This window comes from Cervus elaphus, chromosome 12 (assembly GCF_910594005.1).
Source record: "Cervus elaphus chromosome 12, mCerEla1.1, whole genome shotgun sequence".
Classification (NCBI taxonomy): domain Eukaryota; kingdom Metazoa; phylum Chordata; class Mammalia; order Artiodactyla; family Cervidae; genus Cervus; species Cervus elaphus.
This window is the reverse complement of record NC_057826.1, coordinates 40,100,783-40,121,678: the sequence shown is the minus strand read 5'-3', so window position 1 is coordinate 40,121,678 and position 20,896 is coordinate 40,100,783. Positions and strand designations below refer to the sequence as shown.

At 41.3% G+C, this 20,896-nt stretch overlaps 1 protein-coding gene across 10 annotated transcripts in view; it reads left to right on the top strand.

Annotated features, from left to right (window-relative positions):
• Positions 1–6,940: 6,940 nt before the first annotated feature.
• CEP152 (centrosomal protein 152) overlaps positions 6,941–20,896 on the top strand; it is a 98,839-nt gene continuing 84,883 nt past the window's right edge. For 8 of the 10 annotated variants that reach the window (XM_043920573.1, XM_043920572.1, XM_043920567.1 and 5 more), the window contains exons 1-2: positions 6,941–7,091; positions 13,009–13,102. In XM_043920573.1, coding sequence (XP_043776508.1) covers positions 13,016–13,102 — 87 coding nt within the window. In that variant the 5' untranslated portion in view covers positions 6,941–7,091; positions 13,009–13,015. Of the gene's footprint in view, positions 7,092–7,688; positions 7,839–11,081; positions 11,182–13,008; positions 13,103–20,896 lie in introns of all 10 variants that reach the window. The other 2 variants (XM_043920565.1, XM_043920566.1) reach the window with 2 other exon arrangements.

Sequence of the window (20,896 nt, the reverse complement as noted above, 5' to 3'; positions counted from 1 at the left end):
CAGCCAGTGGAGGAGTAAGGGGAGGGAGCAGTAACAGAATCTGGAGAGAGAGAGTCCTGTGAAAGGGCTGCCTCTTAGGAGCTGTGGCCTACAGATCAGGGGCTTTTAACCAGCCCTGGGGACTCCACTGGGAGGAGGCTAAGGGGCGTTATACTCTGTGGGCAAAGGATAGCCTTTCAGCAAATGATGCTGGAGCAATGGTACATCTGTAGGCGTAAGAAAGAAGCTCACACTTTATGTAAGTATTCACTCATATGGATTATCAACTTAACTGTAACATGTAAAACCATGATAACTTTTAGGAAAAAAGAACACAGAGGAAAATCTTGAGGATATGAGTCCTTAGACATGATCCATTAAAGGGAAAACTGTTATGTTGCATTTCATCAAAAGTGCAAATTTCTGCTCTCTGAAAGTTCTGTTAAGAGGATAAAGGACAAGCTATGGACTGGGAGGAAATATTTTCAAACCACATATCTAGAATATATAAAACTCAAAAAAGTCAACAGTAAAAATCCTAATTAGAAAATGGGCAAAAAAATGCATAGATATTTCACTGAAGATACATAGATGACAAGAAGCATGTGAAGTTGCCTTATTTCAGTTGGGCTTATTCACACGCTAGCAATGTCATGCTCAAAGCTAGGTTTCAGCAGTACATGAATTTAGAACTTTCAGATGTACCTTAGCTAGTAGGGAAATGCAAGTTAAAATCACAATGAGATCTTATTACACACATAACAAAATGAGTAAGTGAAAAATAATGACAACACCGTGTTGGCTAGGATGAAAAGAAAGTAGATCACGTGTGCATTCCTGGTGAGAATGTAAAATAGTACAGCCACTTTGGAAAGCAGTTTGGTAGTTTATTAAAAAACTAAACATGGAACTTACATTCAGCCCAATAAATTGTACTCCATGGCATTGGTCATACAGAAATAAAAACTTATGGTCCCACAAAAATTTGTACAGGAACGTTCATATTAGCTTTGTTTTTAATGACCTACAACTGGAAAAGTCCCAGATGGTAGGACTTTACACAACTGTAAAGTTGTGTAAATATTACACAAACTGTCATCCATGGAACAATACTCAATAGTGAAAAGGAATGAGATACACATAACCACTTAGATGATCTGTAGAGATTTAGGCAGAGCAAGAAAAAACTAATCCCCAAAAGTTAAGTACCATAGAGTTACATTTACATAACATTCTTGAAATGTTTTTATAAAAGTATAGAAATGGAGTCAGTAGGAGAGAGGGAAGTAGACACAGTTGGAAAAGGCAACATGAGGGATCCTTGTATGATGGAATTGTTTTGAATCTTGACTGTAACAGTGTGGGTATCTTGGCTGTCTTATTATACTACTGTTTTGTGAGATATTATCATTGGTGGAAGCTGGATAAAGCTTATAGGAGATCTCCCTGTATTATTTCTTACAATTGCATATGACTCTGATTTTCTCCAAATAAAAAGTTTAAGTAAAAAAAAAAAATAGTTTGGGAGTAAAAAAGATATGGCAAGAGATTGTAGGAAGATTGCCACTTTAACCCTTGGCCAATTCACTGACTATACTGAATCCACAGAACATAGTGGTTGGATCATCTTGGTAGTCCTAGGTCCCATCATTCTAGGACTGGGAGGGGTCATTTGGCTGAGCTGCATGAGACCACCTCCATTTCCTACTCAAATGTAAATGTTTGGTATCTTCTCCAGAGACACATTAATAAGATCAGAGAATGGCAGACATGGACTGTCCAGAACCCCTCAGATCTGCTGAGCCATTTCTGTGTGTTTTGCTCCTAACTGCCTGCACAAGTGACTCTGTTCCTTCTAAGGACAACCTCAGGCGAGCTGCTTTGGGTTACCCAGAGCCAGAAGTGCTTCTGGGCTTCCTCTTCCCTTCCCTGGTGCAGGAGCAGAAAAACTCAGCCCATTACCCCACCCTGATTACACGCTAGAGCTCCCTAGGGGGTCGGGCTGGGGCAAGCACTGCTCCTGAGAGCACACCCCTTCCTGGCTTCTCCCCCTGCCCTGTCCAGCTTCCTCAGTCCCTAACCACTTTCTCTGGAAGCCCTTCCTTAGTAAATCATTTGCACTCAAATTTTCATCCCAACCTGACCTAAGATAGAATATCAAATAACTTTAAATTTGTATCCCATTACTGGACAATAATATCTAAGTGCTCAAATACATTAACATTTTTAATAAATCCTATGATTTCTTCTAAATGGTATCATTATGTTGCATTTTGTTAATATCCATTGAACATGTTATGTAGGCATATAAGACACCATTTTTATAATCTTGTTTTCGTACTTCTTTTTAATCTACAAGTTCTGAGTGGTCACAAAACTCGGGGGAACACTGTTCAAACTCTATATGACCCAAGCTTGCTCAAGTCAAGATATTTTAAGGTTCAGATTATCACAGAACCAAGGAAAAGGTGACCTGTCAGGCTTCACAAAGTGCAGGAACCAGGCAGATCTATGGCTCTGAGTGGCAGAAATTCATGATCGTAAGTTTTGAGTTTGCACTATATACATGACACAGTTATGGAAGTGATATATTTCCCGTAAAATACAGAAAGTGTAATAAAAATCTGCTTCTCTTCTATAGGGTTACAAACCTGACTCAGTTTCATGGAGTTTTATTTCTGTTGTCTGGGAAGGAAATATGATTGGCTCAGCTTGGGTCTGGTGCTCACCTTTGACCCAGTCAGGTATGGCCAGGTCTTGGAGTGGTGGGGAGGTAATAGTGGCTGAGAGCAGGCGTAGATTCCTTGATAAGCTGCTTAATAAGGAACGATTAATGGATGCTCAAAAAATACTCTTGAATATATAATACTACAAATAAAAATCTGATATTCCTCAAATAACCCTGTTGAATAGTGTTTCTACATTTTAGAAGCTCTTTCACACAATCTTATTTCATCCTTGTTACAATTCTGCAAAGTAGATATTATCGCTTCTATTTTCAAATAAGACCTTTGAGGCACAGAAGGATTAAATAGTGAACAAAAGCTAGTAGGTAGGAGAGCTGAAACTTGAACTTGGATCTTCTTTAAGTTCAGTGCTCTTTTGAGGATAGTACTCCTTATTACGGGATGACCTGATAGCTCTGACACCAAAGAGAAGGTAGGAAATAGAAAGGAATGATGGCTTAGCTGCACCTTCCTAAATGATCTGAATCAGAGGGACCACATCACAACAGTCATTTCCCCTTGAAATGTAAAGGAGTTTGGTAGAGTTCCTCCCAGCTCACAGGTGTGTCAGAATGCAAGGCATTTGACCCAACATTTGACCCAAAGCAGCCAACATTCTATAAATAATCTTTGAACCATTCAAGGCCCCTGGAATTTTTTCTCTCTTTCTTCATGTTTGTCTTTATTACCCCAGAATGGCTCTGTGTGCTTGTGTTTCTCTGGACATGTTAAATGCATTCCTTGTGCCTTACCACACCTTAACTCTGTAGCATGCCTTTTTTATTTGTCCACACTTTACACTTTTCTTTTGGCTATCTTATTTCAGCCTATTTCTCCAGTCTTACCTTTAAATATAAGAATCTTTTATTTGTACTGACTACCGGGAGTTGGTGATGGACAGGGAGGCCTGGCGTGTTGTGGCTCATGGGGTTGCAAAGACTCGGACATGACTGAGCGACCGAACTGAACTGAACTGAACCCTTCCTATTGCAACCACCCTTGCTAATCAGCTTGCCTGTTAACTTTTCCTCTTATTCCAGGAACTTTCCCTGAGAGATCATTCCTTATATGCTTACTTTTCCCCAGATTAGTACTATCTACTCATATTGCATGTAATAAACTACTTTTTTTTGTGTTATCACTGGTCTTTTTATATAAGCATCTTGCACCTCAGAGTATGGAGGGCGGCTGGGGTCATGCCTCCCACTTTATATTCAAGCACATAGACCAGGAATTAAACATGATAGACAGTCAGGAAAATAGTGTTGATTATAATACATCCATGCGTGTGTCCATGCTAAGTCGCCTCATTTGTGTCTGACTCTGTGACCCTTTGGACTACAGCCCACCAGTCTCCTCTGTCCATGGGGTTTTCTAGGCAGGAAATTGGAGTGGGTTGCCATGCCCTCCTTCAGGGGATCTTCCTGACCCAGGGATCCAACCTTCATCTCTTAATGACTCTGGCATTGGCAGGCGGGTTCTTTACCACCAGCTTTACCAGTTAACCCAGTTCTTTACCACCTGGGAAGCCCATAATATGTCCATAACTCCACTCAAATCCATTTTTAGAGGCAAGGAGCTCTGACTTATTCTTTGTTTTTCATCTTTTGTAATTTAAGTGCTTAAGTTTCACTTTTATATATAGTGATGAGATCTGAATTTCGAGATAAAGGAGTTGGATTCAAATTCTGTCTCTGTTTCACATGAACTGTGTAACCTTGAACAAGTCACTTAATTATTATTTTTTTGGTCAGTTTCTTCTACTGTTAGTGAAGTGAAATTGCTCAGTCTTGTCCGACTCTTTGCGACCCCATGGACTGTAGCCTACCAGGCTCCTCCATCCATGGGATTCTCCAGGCAAGAATACTGGGGTGGGTTGCCATTTCCTTCTCCTCTTCTACTGTTAAACAGTATCCTAAAACCTGTACTAGCCCCTCACGGGATTGTTGTGAGGAAAAATGAGTTAGTGTCTGTAAAGGAAGTTACCAATGCGTAAAGCGCTACGTAAGGGATAAAAAACACTGTCCCTTCATGTGCTTCCTCTCCCTTAACATCTTTTTTTTTTTCCCTTCCATCTAAGAAACAGCTATTTATGGATAGGGATCCCTTAGCATTCTTGCTGTAACATTTCATCTTAACCCTTAACTTGGGACATTACAAGCACCTTGCTGATGGACTGTGGTGAGACACGGAAAGCCCATAAGCCTAGTTCTTACACACCTTGGCTCAGATTTCGACAACTGCCATTTACCCGAATGCCTTTTATTTGCTTTTTCTGAAACAAAAAGGCTTCATTTTATTTGTTCATTCATTTACTCATTAATCAAATTTGTTTTGATTGCTTACCAGGGGCCACAAAGCAAATAGTGTCTTTAGATATTGTTGGACTTGGTGAAACAATCACATAGCAACTGACTATATTAGATATTAAGGATTATAGTAAGAGATGTACACTGTGTCCAGGGTGGAGAAAGATCATTTCTACCAAGGAAGGGAAGCGTGTGTCATGAAAGACTTCAGAGGAGGTACTCCTCTATCTTGAAGATTGAGTAGCGGGGGGGAGTGGGCAACTCAGTAGAGGTGAAAGAAATAAGCAAAACAATACCACTCTGGGAATCAGGGGCAGCCTGACCAGAGATTTCATTCACCTGTTGCTATGGGTTAAGTACCTATTATGTGCCAGACCCTTATGCTTGGGTTACAGGGGTCAGTATGGGCATCCAGGGGTGGGATGGTGGAGGTAGCCAGAGGCAGCTAGTCAGGTTATGAGCAACCTTTAACAGTCCTTTTACTCCATACTAGTATATATGGGAAAGGGTTAAAAGGATGTGTGAATCTGCTGCTACTAGCTCCCTCCTTGATAATTCACTGGAACCATTTACCCCAGGAGGTTAGACATAGTAGAGAGCTTTACTGCACACTGGGCTGCATGGTCTTAAAAGAACAGGTTAAGAATTGAAAGAGACATGTGTACCCTAATGTTCATCACAGCACTGTTTACAACAGCTAGGACACAGAAGCAACCTAGATGTCCATAGGCAGACGAATGGATAAGAAAGCTGTGGTATATATACACAATGGAATATTACTCAGCTGTTAGAAAGAACACATCTGAATCAGTTCTAATGAGGTGGATGAAACTGGAGCCTATTATACAGAGTGAAGTCAGAAAGAAAAACACTAATACAGTATATTAACACATATATATGGAATTTAGAAAGATGGTAACAATGACCCTATATGTGAGACAGCAAGAGAGACACAGATGTAAAGAACAGACTTTTGGACTCTGTGGGAGAAGGCGAGGGTGGGATGATTGGAGAGAATAGCATTGAAACATGTATATTACCATATGTGAAGAGGTTGCCAGTCCAGGTTCCATGGATGAGACAGGGTGCACTGGGATGACCCTGAGGGATGGGATGGGGAGGGAGGTGGGGGGGAGTTCAGGATGGGGAACACATGTACACCCATGGCTGATTCATGTCAATGTATGGCAAAAACCACTACAATATTGTAAGGTAATTAGCCTCCAATTAAATTTAAAAAAGAAGAAAACAGGTTAACAGGGATACCTGGCGTGCTGCAGAGTCAGACATGACTTGGCGACTGAACAACAATATCTAAGTGACAAGAACATTCACACTTGAGGAAATTCAGGTAGTAAATAAACGTGGAAAATATGTCATTTCATCAGTAAAGAAACACACATTCAAACAAGGCGGGACCTAGTAAGCAAGAAGACTCAGGCTGTTAAGGTGATGGGGAAGCAGGCACCCATCACCTTAGAGAATCGGGTAAAGGCGAAAAATCTCTTAAGGTTGGGGAAAGTGAGGGATTCTGTGTGTTGCAACTGAGAACTGGAATTCAGGCGTGGGGAGCGTAGTGGGCGCGGGACACTGCACCAGATGGTGAAGTGAGGGGCAAGGAGTTAGGGCAAGACCGGTTTCTCGGCGCGAATGAAGACCAGGTGCTTGGGCGTCTCTAAGTAACTGATAAGCCCGCCCTCTCTAGAGTCAACACTTTCATAATTGGCTCGGGAATTCACCAATAGGTACACAGGAGGAACTTCCCGCCACCTCTGGCGCCCGCTTTTAAACAGCCGTGTAGTGTTTGCAACTGCGGGCGGACTTCTCAATCTAGCTTGAAAAAGGCGGAGACTTCCGCTTCTATGCCCCGCCCCGAGCCGGCATAGCCCCGCCCACCATGCCCGCGTCTAGACTGCAATTGAAGGAAGCGGCTGCTCCTCAATGGCCTCGGGGCTCAGTGGGTTCGGTTGTGAGTAGGAAGACGCTAGCGGGTTAGAGCCGGGGTGAGGTATTTGCTAGAAGGTGGTGTTCCTCGGGAGCTTGAGTGTCACCGCTGTGACAGCATCCGTGGCCTCCGGTGAGTTTCGCTTCCTGGCTGGGGTGGGGCTGGGATAGGAGGAGGTCCGGGGTCCTTGGGGTCCTGGTTGAGGCTTCCCGGAGGACTGATCTCCTCCCTCCCCAAATCCCGGGGTGGTGGATTGCTTGCGGGTGGCGGGGCTCCGCCTTTGACTTTGAAGTGTTAGCCAGATCTCAGGTTCCTACTTAGGAGTGACGTTTGGGAAGCATCCTCGCCTCCTCCAGACTGCTAGGGTAACCCTGAGACCCTGCCCTGGGGACACCCGCCGTGGTTACCCGGCGCTGTGCCTGGCTCACAGTGGGTGCTCTGTACACGTGTGTTGACCGAGTGCAGGTGACCTGGCAGCCCAAGTCAGCAGCCTCAGGCATCTTGGGCTCCGTGGTCCTTCGGTCTCGCGGTACCTGTTTGTTGTGCCATAGTTGAAGCCAAACGGAGTTCCTTGGTAAGGACTTGGCTTATTCTTCGTTCAGCCTGTGGGTCCCTACTCTCAGCATCCTCTGGGCACCCTGAATGCATTTGTTCAAGCTGTTGTTCTTAGTACTGATCACAGGTTATTGTCATTTGCCTTTATGTCTGTTTTTTTTTCCTTACACCAAGTCCTGATGAACTTTGTGATCTTGAACAGTGATTGCAAGTAATTGCTGAATGAATAAAACAGGCCTCCTAAGCCTAGTATGTTGCAAGTCTGAAACAGACTAATGTTCTCTGGCTGTTTCCATTCTTGAAAGGAAGCTAGCATATAAGCAAGTAAGTAGCATTTCCTTCCCCCTAGGGCACTTAAAAACCACTTTTGTGGCACTTAACGTTTTCTGTCTTACAGCCATGAACTTGAGTCTGATTTAACCTGAATTTTGCCATATTCTTCAGATGCTGAGACAATGTATATGCACTTCCTACATGTGAATGCACTCAACTAAATGAGTTGAAATTGAAGCCTTAAGAAAAGTACAAGAAATAAAGACAGAAAGTGCCAGAGTAACTAAATTCATGAAGCAACAGGATTGGGGGAGCATCTTGAAGAAAGTGTTATTTTTATCCCAGAAAAAGTTGCATTATTTGAAGGACACTTTCACACACAGGGCACACTCACCTTTTCTCAGATAGACTGAATGCTGTCGGTTTGTTTAACATCTTTTGTAGCTGGCAGACTTGTATTCATCAGTAACATGTTATATAAAAAACAAAACTAAAATGTATTGATTGACACACAGTATAGGGCACTTTACATACGCAAATCTTGTGGATCCTCATAGCCAGTCTTTGAAATAGTACAGTTTTTGTTAAATAAAACCCTATTTTATTAATGAAGAAATGGAACCAGTTGTGCAAGTTTGCACAGCTGATAAGCAGGCGAGCCAAAACCTAGCCCCTGGTTGTTTGAATGAGTGCCCTCTTTCTAAACCACTTACAGCCATGCTGTGTCCTTTAAGATCTATTTCTAATCTAAAGCCTTTCTTTCTGTGAAACTTCTTTCAGCCTTCTTTTCTTCTTCAGTTCAGATCAGTTGCTCAGTCGTGTCCAGCTCTTTGCGACCCATGAATCACAGCACGCCAGGCCTCTGTCCGTCACCAACTCCCGGAGTTTACTCAAACACATGTCCATCGAGTTGGTGATGCCATCCAGCCATCTCATTCTCTGTCGTTCCCTTCTCCTCCTGACCCCCAATCCCTCCCAGGATCAGGGTCTTTTCCAATGAGTCAACTCTTTGCATGAGGTGGCCAAAGTATTGGAGTTTCAGCTTCAGCGTCAGTCCTTCCGATCAACACCAAGGACTGATCTCCTTTAGGATGGACTGGTTGGATCTCCTTGCAGCCCAAGGGACTCTCAAGAGTCTTCTCCAACACCACAGTTCAAAAGCATCAATTTTTTTGGTGCTCTGCTTTCTTCACAGTCCAACTCTCACATCCATATGTGACCACTGGAAAAACCATAGCCTTGACTAGATGGACCTTTGTTGGCACAGTAATGTCTCTGCTTTTTAGCAACTATATTCCAGTAAAAATGGAAAAAAAAAAGTACAAAAAGTTACTTGTAAAACAAAAATAAATATTGGTTGGGTGCCTCACTTGTGCAAAGTGTGGGAGAGATACATTTTAATAATTCTGCCTTTAGAGTGCCTATAAGATGAGGCAAAAACAATGCTGCTTTTGCTTTTTAATATTTCATGCAATTAAACATCCATTGATCTTTGTCATTGCAAGGAGGGAAAATAAAACAACCAGGGACAACAAAATGAGTACTAAGTGGGACATATGACAGAACAGTCTTGGTAATAGTTTCAGAAAAGAAGTTATCTAAGAAGAAAATATTAAGTAGCTTGCTACTAAAAAAAAAGTACTGTTCACTTACTCTGCATCTTGATTTTTTAAAATGTTTAATGTATAGAGAAATACTTCATTATTTTTATTAGTGACACACTGTTGCCAAATTTATTCAGAAGTACTTTTACTAGGGCAAATGCTCTTTTGATATATTGATAGTTTTCAAGATGGTGTCCCCAATTCACACTTTTCATCAGCAATTCATGAGGATGCCTGTTTCCTATAAAATAGCCACCACTAGGTGTTATCGAAGTTTTCCAGTTTAGTGGTTGAGTGTCATATTTCATCAGTTGTCCATTTTAAACTGAGTTGTCTGATTTCTTTTTTGTCTGTGCTGGGTCTTCGTTGCTATGCACGGACTTTCTCTAGTTGCAGGGGCTCCTCTTGTTGCAGAGCGCAGGCTTCAGTAGTTGTGGCACATGGGTTTAGTTGCTTGGCAGCAAGTGGGATCTTCCTGGACCAGGGATTGAACCCATGTGCCCTGCATGGGCAGGCAGATCCTTATCCACTGTTACTACCAGGGAAGTCCTTTTTCTCATTTCTTTGTGAGAATTGTATTTTGGTAGTTTGTCTTACATTTTGCAAGTATTTTTCTCATTATTATTATATCTTTGTGTATATATATATATATATACACACACATATATATATGTATATGGGTTTTTTTTTTGTTTGTTTGTTTTTTTCTGGTTAAGTTTCTGTCAAGTTTTTCCTTTTTATGGCTTCTGAATTTATTATCTTGCTATTTTTTTTTTAAGCAACTTCTTTTATTGTTCTGAATATTAACTCCTCTGGTAGAAGTAATTAGTATATGTTTAATATGCAGAAGAAACACATTAGCTTTTATTTTACATTTTAGTTAAAACACTAATTATCTTTTTAGTAAGTTTTTTTTAATGCCTAAGTAAGTTTATCAAATATACTTTTATGCCTAAAACAGTTTCTTATGGTCTCTGACAGTTTGCGCTTTTCAGAAGGAAAGCTAATTTGTACCTTTTCTTCCCCAGTGGAGAGAGATTTTGTTCTTTCAGATAGTTTCAAAAATTTCTTCTTTATGATATGGTTTGGATTTAAAACACCATTCAAAAAAAGACAGTTGTGTCTTTTACATTTTCTCCACTTGGAAAGACCTTGTAGAATTCACTGTTATCTATTACTATTCGAGAAAAAGTAGTTTTTTTTTTTAAAATAGCTATATTTAGCAACAGGCTCTTGTAAATCTCAATGTTCTTTTTCAGTATTCAACAGGAGTTGATGGCAGGTTAGTGAAGGGCAAAAAAACCCCAAAAAAACAAAACCCTCTCTCCTTTTACCTAGTGAAAGAGAAGTTAATCCAAATTTTGTATTCTGGCTTTAAGTATAAAATTCAGGAAAAGGTGGAAAATATCATAAAAATTAGAAGCAGGAAAGATTATATCTGTCTGGACAATTCAGTCTTTAAGGTCCAGCCTAACTGCATTTCTTTTAAGGTGCCAGGATCTAAAGGGGGTTGTACTTTTCATTGTGTATTATCTATAATATTTCATTATCTGTTATCTATAATATTTCTACTGTCTTTAGTGAACTTGATGTTCACCTGAAGTAGTGAAAAATCCCTAGAGATGTGAGCTTGTGTGCGTGTTTTCCCCTCACCGCTTCAGCTACATTCTGGCCTCTTCTCCATATTCAGGTCTCCATCTTCTGCTGGTATACAGAGGGTTCCTGGAGCCGCTGAGTGGAGACCAGGTTGAGATTCCCCACGTGTCTCTCTTCCCTCTCAGTGAAGAAGGGTGCGTGTCCCTTCCTCCATGGTGCCCTGGCACAGGAGCAGGTCTAGTCTAAGAAGCAGAGGCTGGAAGGGTTTGTTGACATGAGGAGTGTGAATTCCTAAAGTTGAAATGAATGGGGTGGTTGTAGGGACCAGAGAGGAGAGGAGTAAAGAAGTTGAACCACAAATTAGAGCTTGGCCAAGAGACACAATTCAGTCCTTGAAAAACAAACAAAATTTGACTTATGGGAATTATCACTGTTGAAATTTGTATTTGTGTTCATCTGTAAAATCATATTTCATCTATTCTAATATGCACATTTTCTTTTCACGTTTTTTTTTAAAGGCTGCTCCCCATGGCTGATAGGATCTTAGTTCCTTGACCAGGAATTGAACCTGGGTCACAGCAGTGGAAGCACTGAGTCCTCACCCCTGGACTGCCAGGGAGTCCCCTTCTTTTCACATTTTAGCATCTGCAAAGTTGGACCTTGTTTTGTCGTAATTTAATTGGCCACATCTTTTGCTTAGCAGTACAAATGAAGCTGTGTTATACAATCAAGGGCACCTTTAATCCAATGAAGTGGAACAGCTTTTGCTGTAGAGCTACATAAAAGTAGCTTACATGGCTTACATAAAAGTTTGTGATCTTAGTCCTCAACTGTTAACAGGCAGGAGCTAAGTTCTTCATGGTAAAATGTATTTGGATTGCCGGGTCTGTGCTTCTCATTTCACTGTCAATTTAATGACAGTTTAGAGCCTGAAAAGTGCAGTCCATGAGCTGTGACCCAGGCTCACATCAAAGCGCTTTTCACTGGCACACACAGGAGTGGACTGAATCGAGGGCAGTGTTAGGCCGTGTAATTGATGACGCCTGCCTGCTTTTTTGTCAGGATGCTTTGGAGCTTTGAAATTCTGGGTAGGTTCTGTGGACTGTCAGGATCCCTAAATATTGTTTAAACCATCAGCCGTCTTTTGACCACAAGTACTTGAAAACCCATCTCCTGCTGCCACAGCAGTGACCATTCTCCAGGGAACACTTGCTGTTGCTTTTGGACAGTGGTATAGCTTCACATCCTTCACTCATGTTTTTCCTGAGTACTTTTTGCTAGAACCTGATTTGATCAAGCTTAAGAGCAGGACATTTAACACATTTTTGTTGTGTGCACTGTGGAGTTTGCCAGGTTGTAAATGTTTTTTGGGTAGCAATCATTAACACAGCATATAGTGGCTCTCTTTCTGAAAAACATGACATTTGTATTGGTGATATTCAAAAGATGAAATAAGAACTTCCCTGGTGGTCCACTGGTTAAGATTCCATGCTCCCACTGCAGGGGGCTCGGGTTCGATCCCTGGTCAGGGAACTAGATCCCACATGCCACAGCTAGCACAGCCAAATAAATATTTAAAAAAGAATGAAACAAATTGTGGTGGATGCTACCTGTGTCATATTTAATACATCAAATTAGAAACTTTGAGTGTGTTCTTAAAATTTTTCTGTTTGGGCATGTTTGTGGTTTATTACTATTTTTGTGTGTGGACAAAAATCTTACTGTGTTGAGTTATGCTTTCCAGACCAGAAGAAAGTTCTAGTCATAGGTTTATTAGCTTTTGGCATTTTTTCATCTTTTTATGAATTTCTGTTATAATACCTATTTTCTGTGAATCATGGTTTAATTTGTAAGAACTCTCTTTATATTGATATTTGGAATACTGATCACTTGTCATGTGTGAGTTACATATAGCTTCTCCCCGGCTGCACCTGTCTTTTTGTGTACGACATCTCATGTAGTTTGCTCTACAGTAGTTTTTGTGGGCTGTTTAAAAACTAAGCATCTTTTTGTTCCTGCAGGAGGACCATGTCGCTAGACTTTGGCAGTGTGGCCCTGCAGACGCAAAATGAAGACGAAGAATTTGACAAAGAAGACTATGAAAGGGAGAAAGAGGTAAGTTATTCAGAAGAAGAATTCTAAACCCGATCTTAAACAATTTTATATTCTAACCAAAATTATATCATTTTGTGTCATTTCAAAGGTCTTTTCCCCTACCCTGAAACTTGATCGGCATTTTAAATGGTAGATGAGTGGAAGGCTTCCTTTTTTTGAGACAAGAATAAAACACAACTGTGTATGATGCCATCAGTTAAATGGTTAGATTCTTTAAGATCTTTTCATTTAGGAGGTAGTGGTTGATCTTGGAGGCAGAGATGTACTTGCATGGGCAAGTCAGCAAGATTCTTTGCCTCAGGTATTCCACATGCTAGTGGAGGCAGATGATAAACAAGCGAACAAAGTAATTTGTGTGAGTGATAATTTAGCACTGATAAATGATAGGGAAACAAAATATAGTGATATTAAGGCAACCGGCTGGGAACTGGTTGGGGAAGGTCCCTTGGAGGAGGAAATGTTTGAGCTGAGCCTTGAGTCATGAGATGAAGCAGAGATACCGAAGCCCAAAAGGAGTATTCTAGGCCAAGATATAAGTGTTAAGCCTGGAAATTGAGAAGAGAAACCTCCATATCTGTAAAATAGCCAGAAGGCTGTGGTGTTGGGATTGTATGAGCAAGGGGTTAGTGGTGAGGCAGGTGAAGAGGGGCCAGATCATGGGATGTCATGGGAAAATGTTTGTATTTTTTTCTAGGAGTGGTGGGAAGCCAGTGGAGGATTTTAAGCAGGGAAGTGATGTCCGATTATATATTTGAAAGATCTTTCTGAATGCTCTGTTGGGCGAATAGATTTAAGGAGAAAAGGAGTAAGTGTGTTTAGTGGAATTCTTGGCCCAGTAGTAATAGTAGCAGCCGGTGGGAATCAGTTTGATTGTGATGATTGTTTTTAGTTTGAGTCAGATTTCTTGATTGACTACAATAACAGGTTTTTTTTTACTGAATGTTGATATGACCCATTTTCTTTCTTTCTTTCACATGTTTTTTAAAATTTTTTATTCATTATAGTTGACTTACAATGTTGTGTTAGTTTCAGGTGTATGGCAAAGTGATTCGTTTCTCTTTTTAGATACTTAGATTCTTTTTTAGATTCTTTTTTCATTGTAGGTTATTATAAGATATTGAATATAGTGTGTTATTCAAGAGGCCCCTGTTTTGTTATTGCTTTTACATATAGTAGTGTATATATGTTAATACCAAACTCCTCATTTATTCCTCTTCACCTTTCCCCTTTGGTAAACATAAGTTTGTTTTCTATGTCTGTGGGTCTATTTCTGTTTTGTAAATTCCTTTGTATCATTTTTTTAGCTTCCACATATAAGCAATATTATGTTTGTCTTTTACCATCTGACTTGCTTCACTTAGTATGATAATCTCTAGGTCCATCCATATTGTTGCAAATGGCATTGTTTCATTCTTTTTTATGGCCAATATTCCGTTGTGTATATATACCATTGTGTAAATCTTCTTTAACCATTCATCTGTCAGTGGACACTTAGATTGCTTCCATGATATGACCCATTTCCCAATATGTAAAATAATAATTTTTAGTAGTTACCATGGACCATTTGTATTAATCGGAAGCAATGAATGGGGTCAGTTGCCCGCATGGCTGGCAATAGCATTAGGGTAGAGACGAAGCTGGCGGCTTGGTGGATTTTGTCTATAGACATGTATTGTTTGTTTGCACAGTGTTTTTGAAAAATTGAATCTAAATTTAAAGATTGGAAAATTTTATGCAGCAGTCCAGAGTATCTGGCCTGTCTTGAAACAGGCTGCATGTGGCCTGTGTCTGCACATAGTCGTAGGTGGGCTGGAGCTGAGCAGTGGCTCTCCCATTCCAGCTGGCCATGGTGCCCCCAAACAAAACAAAACAAAACATGGACTTGTGCCCTTGAACCCACTAGCTTCACTCTTGTAAATTCTCTGCCAAGTCACTGAGGGCATTGGAGTTTGTGACCCTTGCCAGGGTTTCCAGATTTTGATAGGGGCCTTCGCAACGATTGTCGTGGCAGAGATGGGGTTGAGGGTTTTCTGTTACTTTTTAAACTCACAGCATGAGGTTTTCATGACCATGATGGCCTTGGGTAGTTCACTGGAATTTAGCTACTGGGATTCTTGAGAGGATCAGTTTGAGTAATTATTATACTAGACTTTAAAGAAGAGAAAAAATAATCCTGACAGGTGATTTTTTTTCATCAGAAATGGTGGGTAGGGTATTAGAACTTACTACCAGGTGTATTGTGTGGTGAAAGTTTTAAACGCTGTATTGATTAAGGAGACAGTTAATTCTAGATGACATAGAAGATAGCCACTGGGATCATTCTTTGATAGATTATGTGCTGGAGTAGGGAATTTCCAGAGGAAAAGATGATCTTAAGGGGTTAAGTATTTGAGAGTGATTGTTTCTAGCACAGTAGAAGAAAATAGCTAGTTAACTTTGACTCTAACTTGATTACTATGGATAATAAATGTTATCCATATGTTAATGAATGTTAAATGTTATCCAGATGTTAATAAAAAGTGTTTCATATTTATTAATAAGTATTTTACCTTTTTAAAAAATAGCTGCTAGGGAAGAAGTGAGATCAGAGGTTAGAATTTCAGCAATAAAATTCAGAATTTTTGTAAAAATTTAGCCATATATATATTTTGTCATTAGTTGGTCAGTTCAGTCGCTCATCCATGTCTAACTCTTTGTGACCCCACGGACTGCAGCACGCCAGGCTTTCCTGTCTATCTCCAGCTCCCAGAGCCTACTCAAACTCATGTCCATCGTGTAGGTAATGCCATCCAGCCATATCATCCTCTGTCGTCCCCTTCTCCTCCTGCCCTCAATCTTTCCCAGCATCAGGGTCTTTTCCAGTGAGTCAGTTCTTTGCATCAGGTGGCCAAAGTATTGAAGTTTCAGCTTTAGCATCAGTCCTTCCAATGAATATTCAGGACTGATTTCCTTTAGGGTGGACTGGTTGGATCTCCTTGCAGTCCAAGGGACTCTCCAGAGTCTTCTCTAACACCACAATTCAAAAGCATCAATTCTTCGGCACTCAGCTTTCTTTATAGTCCAACTCTCACATCCATACATGAGTACTTGGAAAACCATAACTTTGACTAGACGGACCTTTGCTGGTGAAGTAATGTTTCTGCTTTTTAATATGCCCTCTAGGTTTGTCATAGCCTTTCTTCCAAGGAGTAAGTGTCTTTTAATTTCATGGCTGCAGTCACCATCTTCAGTGATTTTGGAGCCCCCCAAAATAAAGTCTGTTACTGTTCCTATTGTTTCCCCATCTATTTGCCATCAAGTGATGGGACCAGATGCCATGATCTTAGTTTTCTGAATGTTGAGTTTTAAGCCAGCTTTTTCACTCTCCTCTTTCACTTTAATTAAGAGGCTCTTTAGTTCTTTGCTTTCTGCCATAAGGGTGGTGTCATCTGCATATCTGCTGCTGCTAAGTCGCTTCAGTTGTGTCTGACTCTATGTGACCCCATAGATGGCAGCCCACCACGCTCCCCCGTCCCGGGGATTCTCCAGGCAGGAACATGAGTGGGTTCTGCGTATCTGATGTTATTGATATTTCTCCCGGCAATCTTGATTCCAGCTTTGTCATGGCGAGTTAAGAAATAATAAATCACCTGATCAAACCTAAATTCATTTTCATATCTAGAAACCTTTCCACCTCCTCAGTCTCCCTGACCCTACAGTAGCAGAATAGTTTAAAGTCTTAAGAAGTTAAAAAAAGAAAATAATCTTTTCATGCCTGCCTGGTTGGGATTGCTTTGGGATTGCCAAGCAGATTAGAGTGTTAGTAGTGGGCTTCCCAGGGCTGCCTGCCAATGCAGGATATGCAGGTTGGATTCCTGGGTTAGGAAGATTCCCTGGAGGGGGAAATGGCAATCCACTCCAGTGTCCTTGCCTGGAAAATCCCATGGACAGAGGAGCCTGGCGGGCTACAGTCCATGAGGCCGCGAGGAGTCAGGTGTGGCTGAGCAGCACACACACACATGGCTAATGCACATTGCTTTCTCTACTTAATGAATCACTTTGTATTCAGTTCATTTGTGTAGGGGGATTGCTACATTCCCAAAGATGTCCCAAGTAGGCCATATCTGTCTCATGGGCCACTTTGCTAAGGATTTGTGAGATTTCCCTCTCTGTAAATGGCACAATAACCACTTGGAGATTCTGACCGTCTCGTATGAATGGCCAGTTGCTGATACAACATGCTTTACCAAGCTGTTTGGTTTTGACACTTTGGGATCAGCTGGGATTTTGCCCACACTTGCCCATAAGTCAGTGAATAAGTCATAGTCAACTTCCAGCCTCCATACCATCCTAATTAGCACCTCTACAGTGATGATCTGGACTTTTCTGTTTCTATTCCCTCCCTTGTTTGCATGGAAGAGTAAATGGAGAAAGTGCATTTAATCTTTGGAAAAGGAAAGAGTTTAGTAAAGTGATTTCAGTATTCAGAGGACAGTTGGACCAGTGAAATCTCAAGACACAGACCACCACAGATAGACCCATATTTTGAAAAAAAAAAAAAAAAGAAAGAAATACTCCAAGAATTTTTCAGAAAAGTAAAGCACTATAATCATCTCTAAATCGCCAAAGTTCTGAATGGTATATTGGCAAAAGTTTGGCCATCGTGTTCCAAGGCATGGCAGACAAGTGTATAACCCACAGCCTCACCAGGGTTTCATTGGAAACTCCACCTCTTATACAGTGAACAGAGTAGATTGGAGTACAGGCGAGGGAGGGTGAGAATATGATGGAGCTATGCTGTCATGTCAGTTAATACTCATATCATTCTTTCCTCACAACTTATTGGAGTTCATTACTTTGAGAACTACCGATGTAGTTGTCCTTCTTGCTACTAAGTAGACCTCATTCAAAGTATTCTAGGCAAACTTTTACATGTAAAGCTTGTCCAGAGAAGAGGAATTCAAAAACTCTTTCGTTAACTCATTCATAATGTAACATAGTATCTCTGACTCAACTGACATGTGTTTGAGTAACCTCTGGGAGATACTGGGAAGACAGGGAAGCCTGGAGCGTTGCAGTTCGTGAGGTCACAGAGTCAGTCACAACTTAGCCGACTGAACGCGACAACAATGTTCAGTTCAGTCGCTCAGTCGTGTCCGACTCTTTCCAACCCCACAGACTGCAGCACGCCAGGCCTCCCTGTCTCTCACCAACTCCTGGAGCCTACTCAAACTCATGTCCATTGAGTCAGTGATGCCATCCAACCATTTCATCCTATGTCGTCCCCTTCTCCTCCCACCTTCAGTCTTTCCCAGCATCAGGGTCTTTTCAAATGAGTCAGTTCTTCACATCAGATGGCCAAAGTATTGGAGCTTCAGCTTTAGCATTAGTCCTTCCAATGAATATTCAGGATTGATTTCTTTTAGGATTGACTGGTTTGATCTCCTTTTGCAGTCCAAGGGACTCTCAAGAGTCTTCTTCAACACCACAGTTTAAAAGCATTACTTCTTCAGCACTCAGCTTTCTTTATGGTTCAACTCTCACATCCATACATGATACTGGAAAAACCATAGCTTTGGCTAGATGGACCTTTGTTGGCAAAGTAATGTCTCTGCTTTTTAGTATGTTGTCTAGGTTTGTCATAGCTTTTCTTCCAAGTGGCAAGCATCTTTTAATTTCATGGCTGCAGTCATCATCTACAGTGATTTTGGAGCCCCTCAAAATAAAGTCTGTTACTGTTCCCATTGTTTCCCCATCTATTTCCCATGAAGTGATGGGACTGGATGCCATGATCTTCATTTTCTGAATGTTGAGTTTTAAGCCAACTTTTTCACTCTCCTCTTTCACTTTCATCAAGAGGCTCTTAGTTCTTCTTCGCTTTCTGCCATAAGGCTGGTGTCATCTGTGTATCTGAGGTTATTGATATTTCTTCCGGCAGTCGTGATTTCAGCTTGTGCTTCATCCAGCCTGGCATTTCGCATGATGTACTCTGCATATAAGTTAAATAAGCAGTTAATATAAGTTAATTAAACAACAAATGTAACAATGTGATTTTGCAAAACATTTTCCACCTAAAGTCACTATGTAATTTCATCATGGAATATTACAGAGATATAGTTGTTGCTGTTGTTGTCATTGTGGTTGCTGAAAGCCCCAAAGTTACTGGTAAAGCCACATGTGCTTTAAAGTAGACTGTCATTTTGCTGGAGCCGGCATGTACTTTCTGCAGTGTCACCAGAAGTAGTTCTTCGATTATTGTTTGGTTTTCCTATGGCTCAGTGGTAGAGAATCCGCCTGCTGTGCAGGAGATGTGGGTTCAATCCCTGGGTTGGGAAGATCCCCTGGGGAAGGGAATGGCAACCCACTGCAGTATTCTTGCCTGGAGAATCCCCCGGACAGAGGAGCCTGGCGGGCCACAGTCCGTGGGGTTGCAAACGGTCAGACAGAACTGAGTGACTGTCACTCACAGATGAACTGTCACTCACACATGTATGTATTTTGGAGCCTGTGGTTTGGAGTAGAAGGAATTAGTAATCTGTGCTTATCAAGATAATACTTGCTGATTATCGTTCACTTCAGTTCAGTTCAGTCGCTCAGTTGTGTCCGACTCTGCGACCCCATGAATCTCAGCACGCCAGGCCTCCCTGTCCGTCACCAGCTCCCGGAGTTTACTCAAACTCACGTCCATCGAGTCGGTGGTGCCATCCAGCCATCTCATCCTCTGTTGTCCCCTTCTCCTCCTGCCCCCAGTTCCTCCCAGGATCAGGGTCTTTTCCAATGAGTCAACTCTTCGCATGAGGTGGCCAAAGTGCTGGAGTTTCAGCTTCAGCATAAGTCCTTCCAATGAACACCCAGGACTGATCTCCTTTAGGATGGACTGGTTGGATCTCCTTGCAGTCCAAGGGACTCTCAAGAGTCTTCTCCAACACCACAGTTCAAAAGCATCAATTCTTCAGTGCTCAGCTCTCTTTATAGTCCAAGTCTCACATCCATACATGATTACTGGAAAAACCATAGCCTTGACTAGACGGACCTTTGTTGACAAAGTAATGTCTCTGCTTTTAACTATGCTGTCTAGGTTGGTCATAACTTTCCTTCCAAGGAGTAAGCGTCTTTTAATTTCATGGCTGCAGTCACCATCTGCAGTAATATTGGAGCCCCCAAAAATAAAGTCTGACACTGTTTCCATTGTTTCCCCATCTATTTGCCATGAAGTGATGGGACCGGATGCCATGATCTTAGTTTTCTGATTGTTGAGCTTTAAGCCAGCTTTTTCACTCTCCTTCACTTTCATCAAGAGAGTTTTTAGTTTCTCTTCACTTTCTGCCATAAGGATGGTGTTGTCTGCATATCTGAGGTTATTGATATTTCTTCTGGCAATCTTGATTCCAGCTTGTGCTTCTTCCAACCCAGTGTTTCTCATGATGTACTCTGCATATATGTTAAATAAGCAGGGTGACAATATGCAGCCTTGACATACTCCTTTTCCTCTTTGGAACCAGTCTGTTGTTCCATGTCCAGTTCTAACTGTTGCTTCCTGACCTGCATACAGGTTTCTCAAGAGGCAGGTCAGGAGGTCTGGTATTCCCATCTCTTTCAGAATTTTCCACAGTTCATTGTGATCCACACAGTCAAAGGCCTTGGCATAGTCAATAAAGCAGAAATAGATGTTTTTCTGGAACTCTCTTGCTTTTTTGATGATCCAGTGGATGTTGGCAATTTGATCTCTGGTTCTTCTGCCTTTTCTAAAACCAGCTTGAACATCAGGAAGTTCACGGTTCATGTATTGCTGAAGCCTGGGTTGGAGAATTTTGA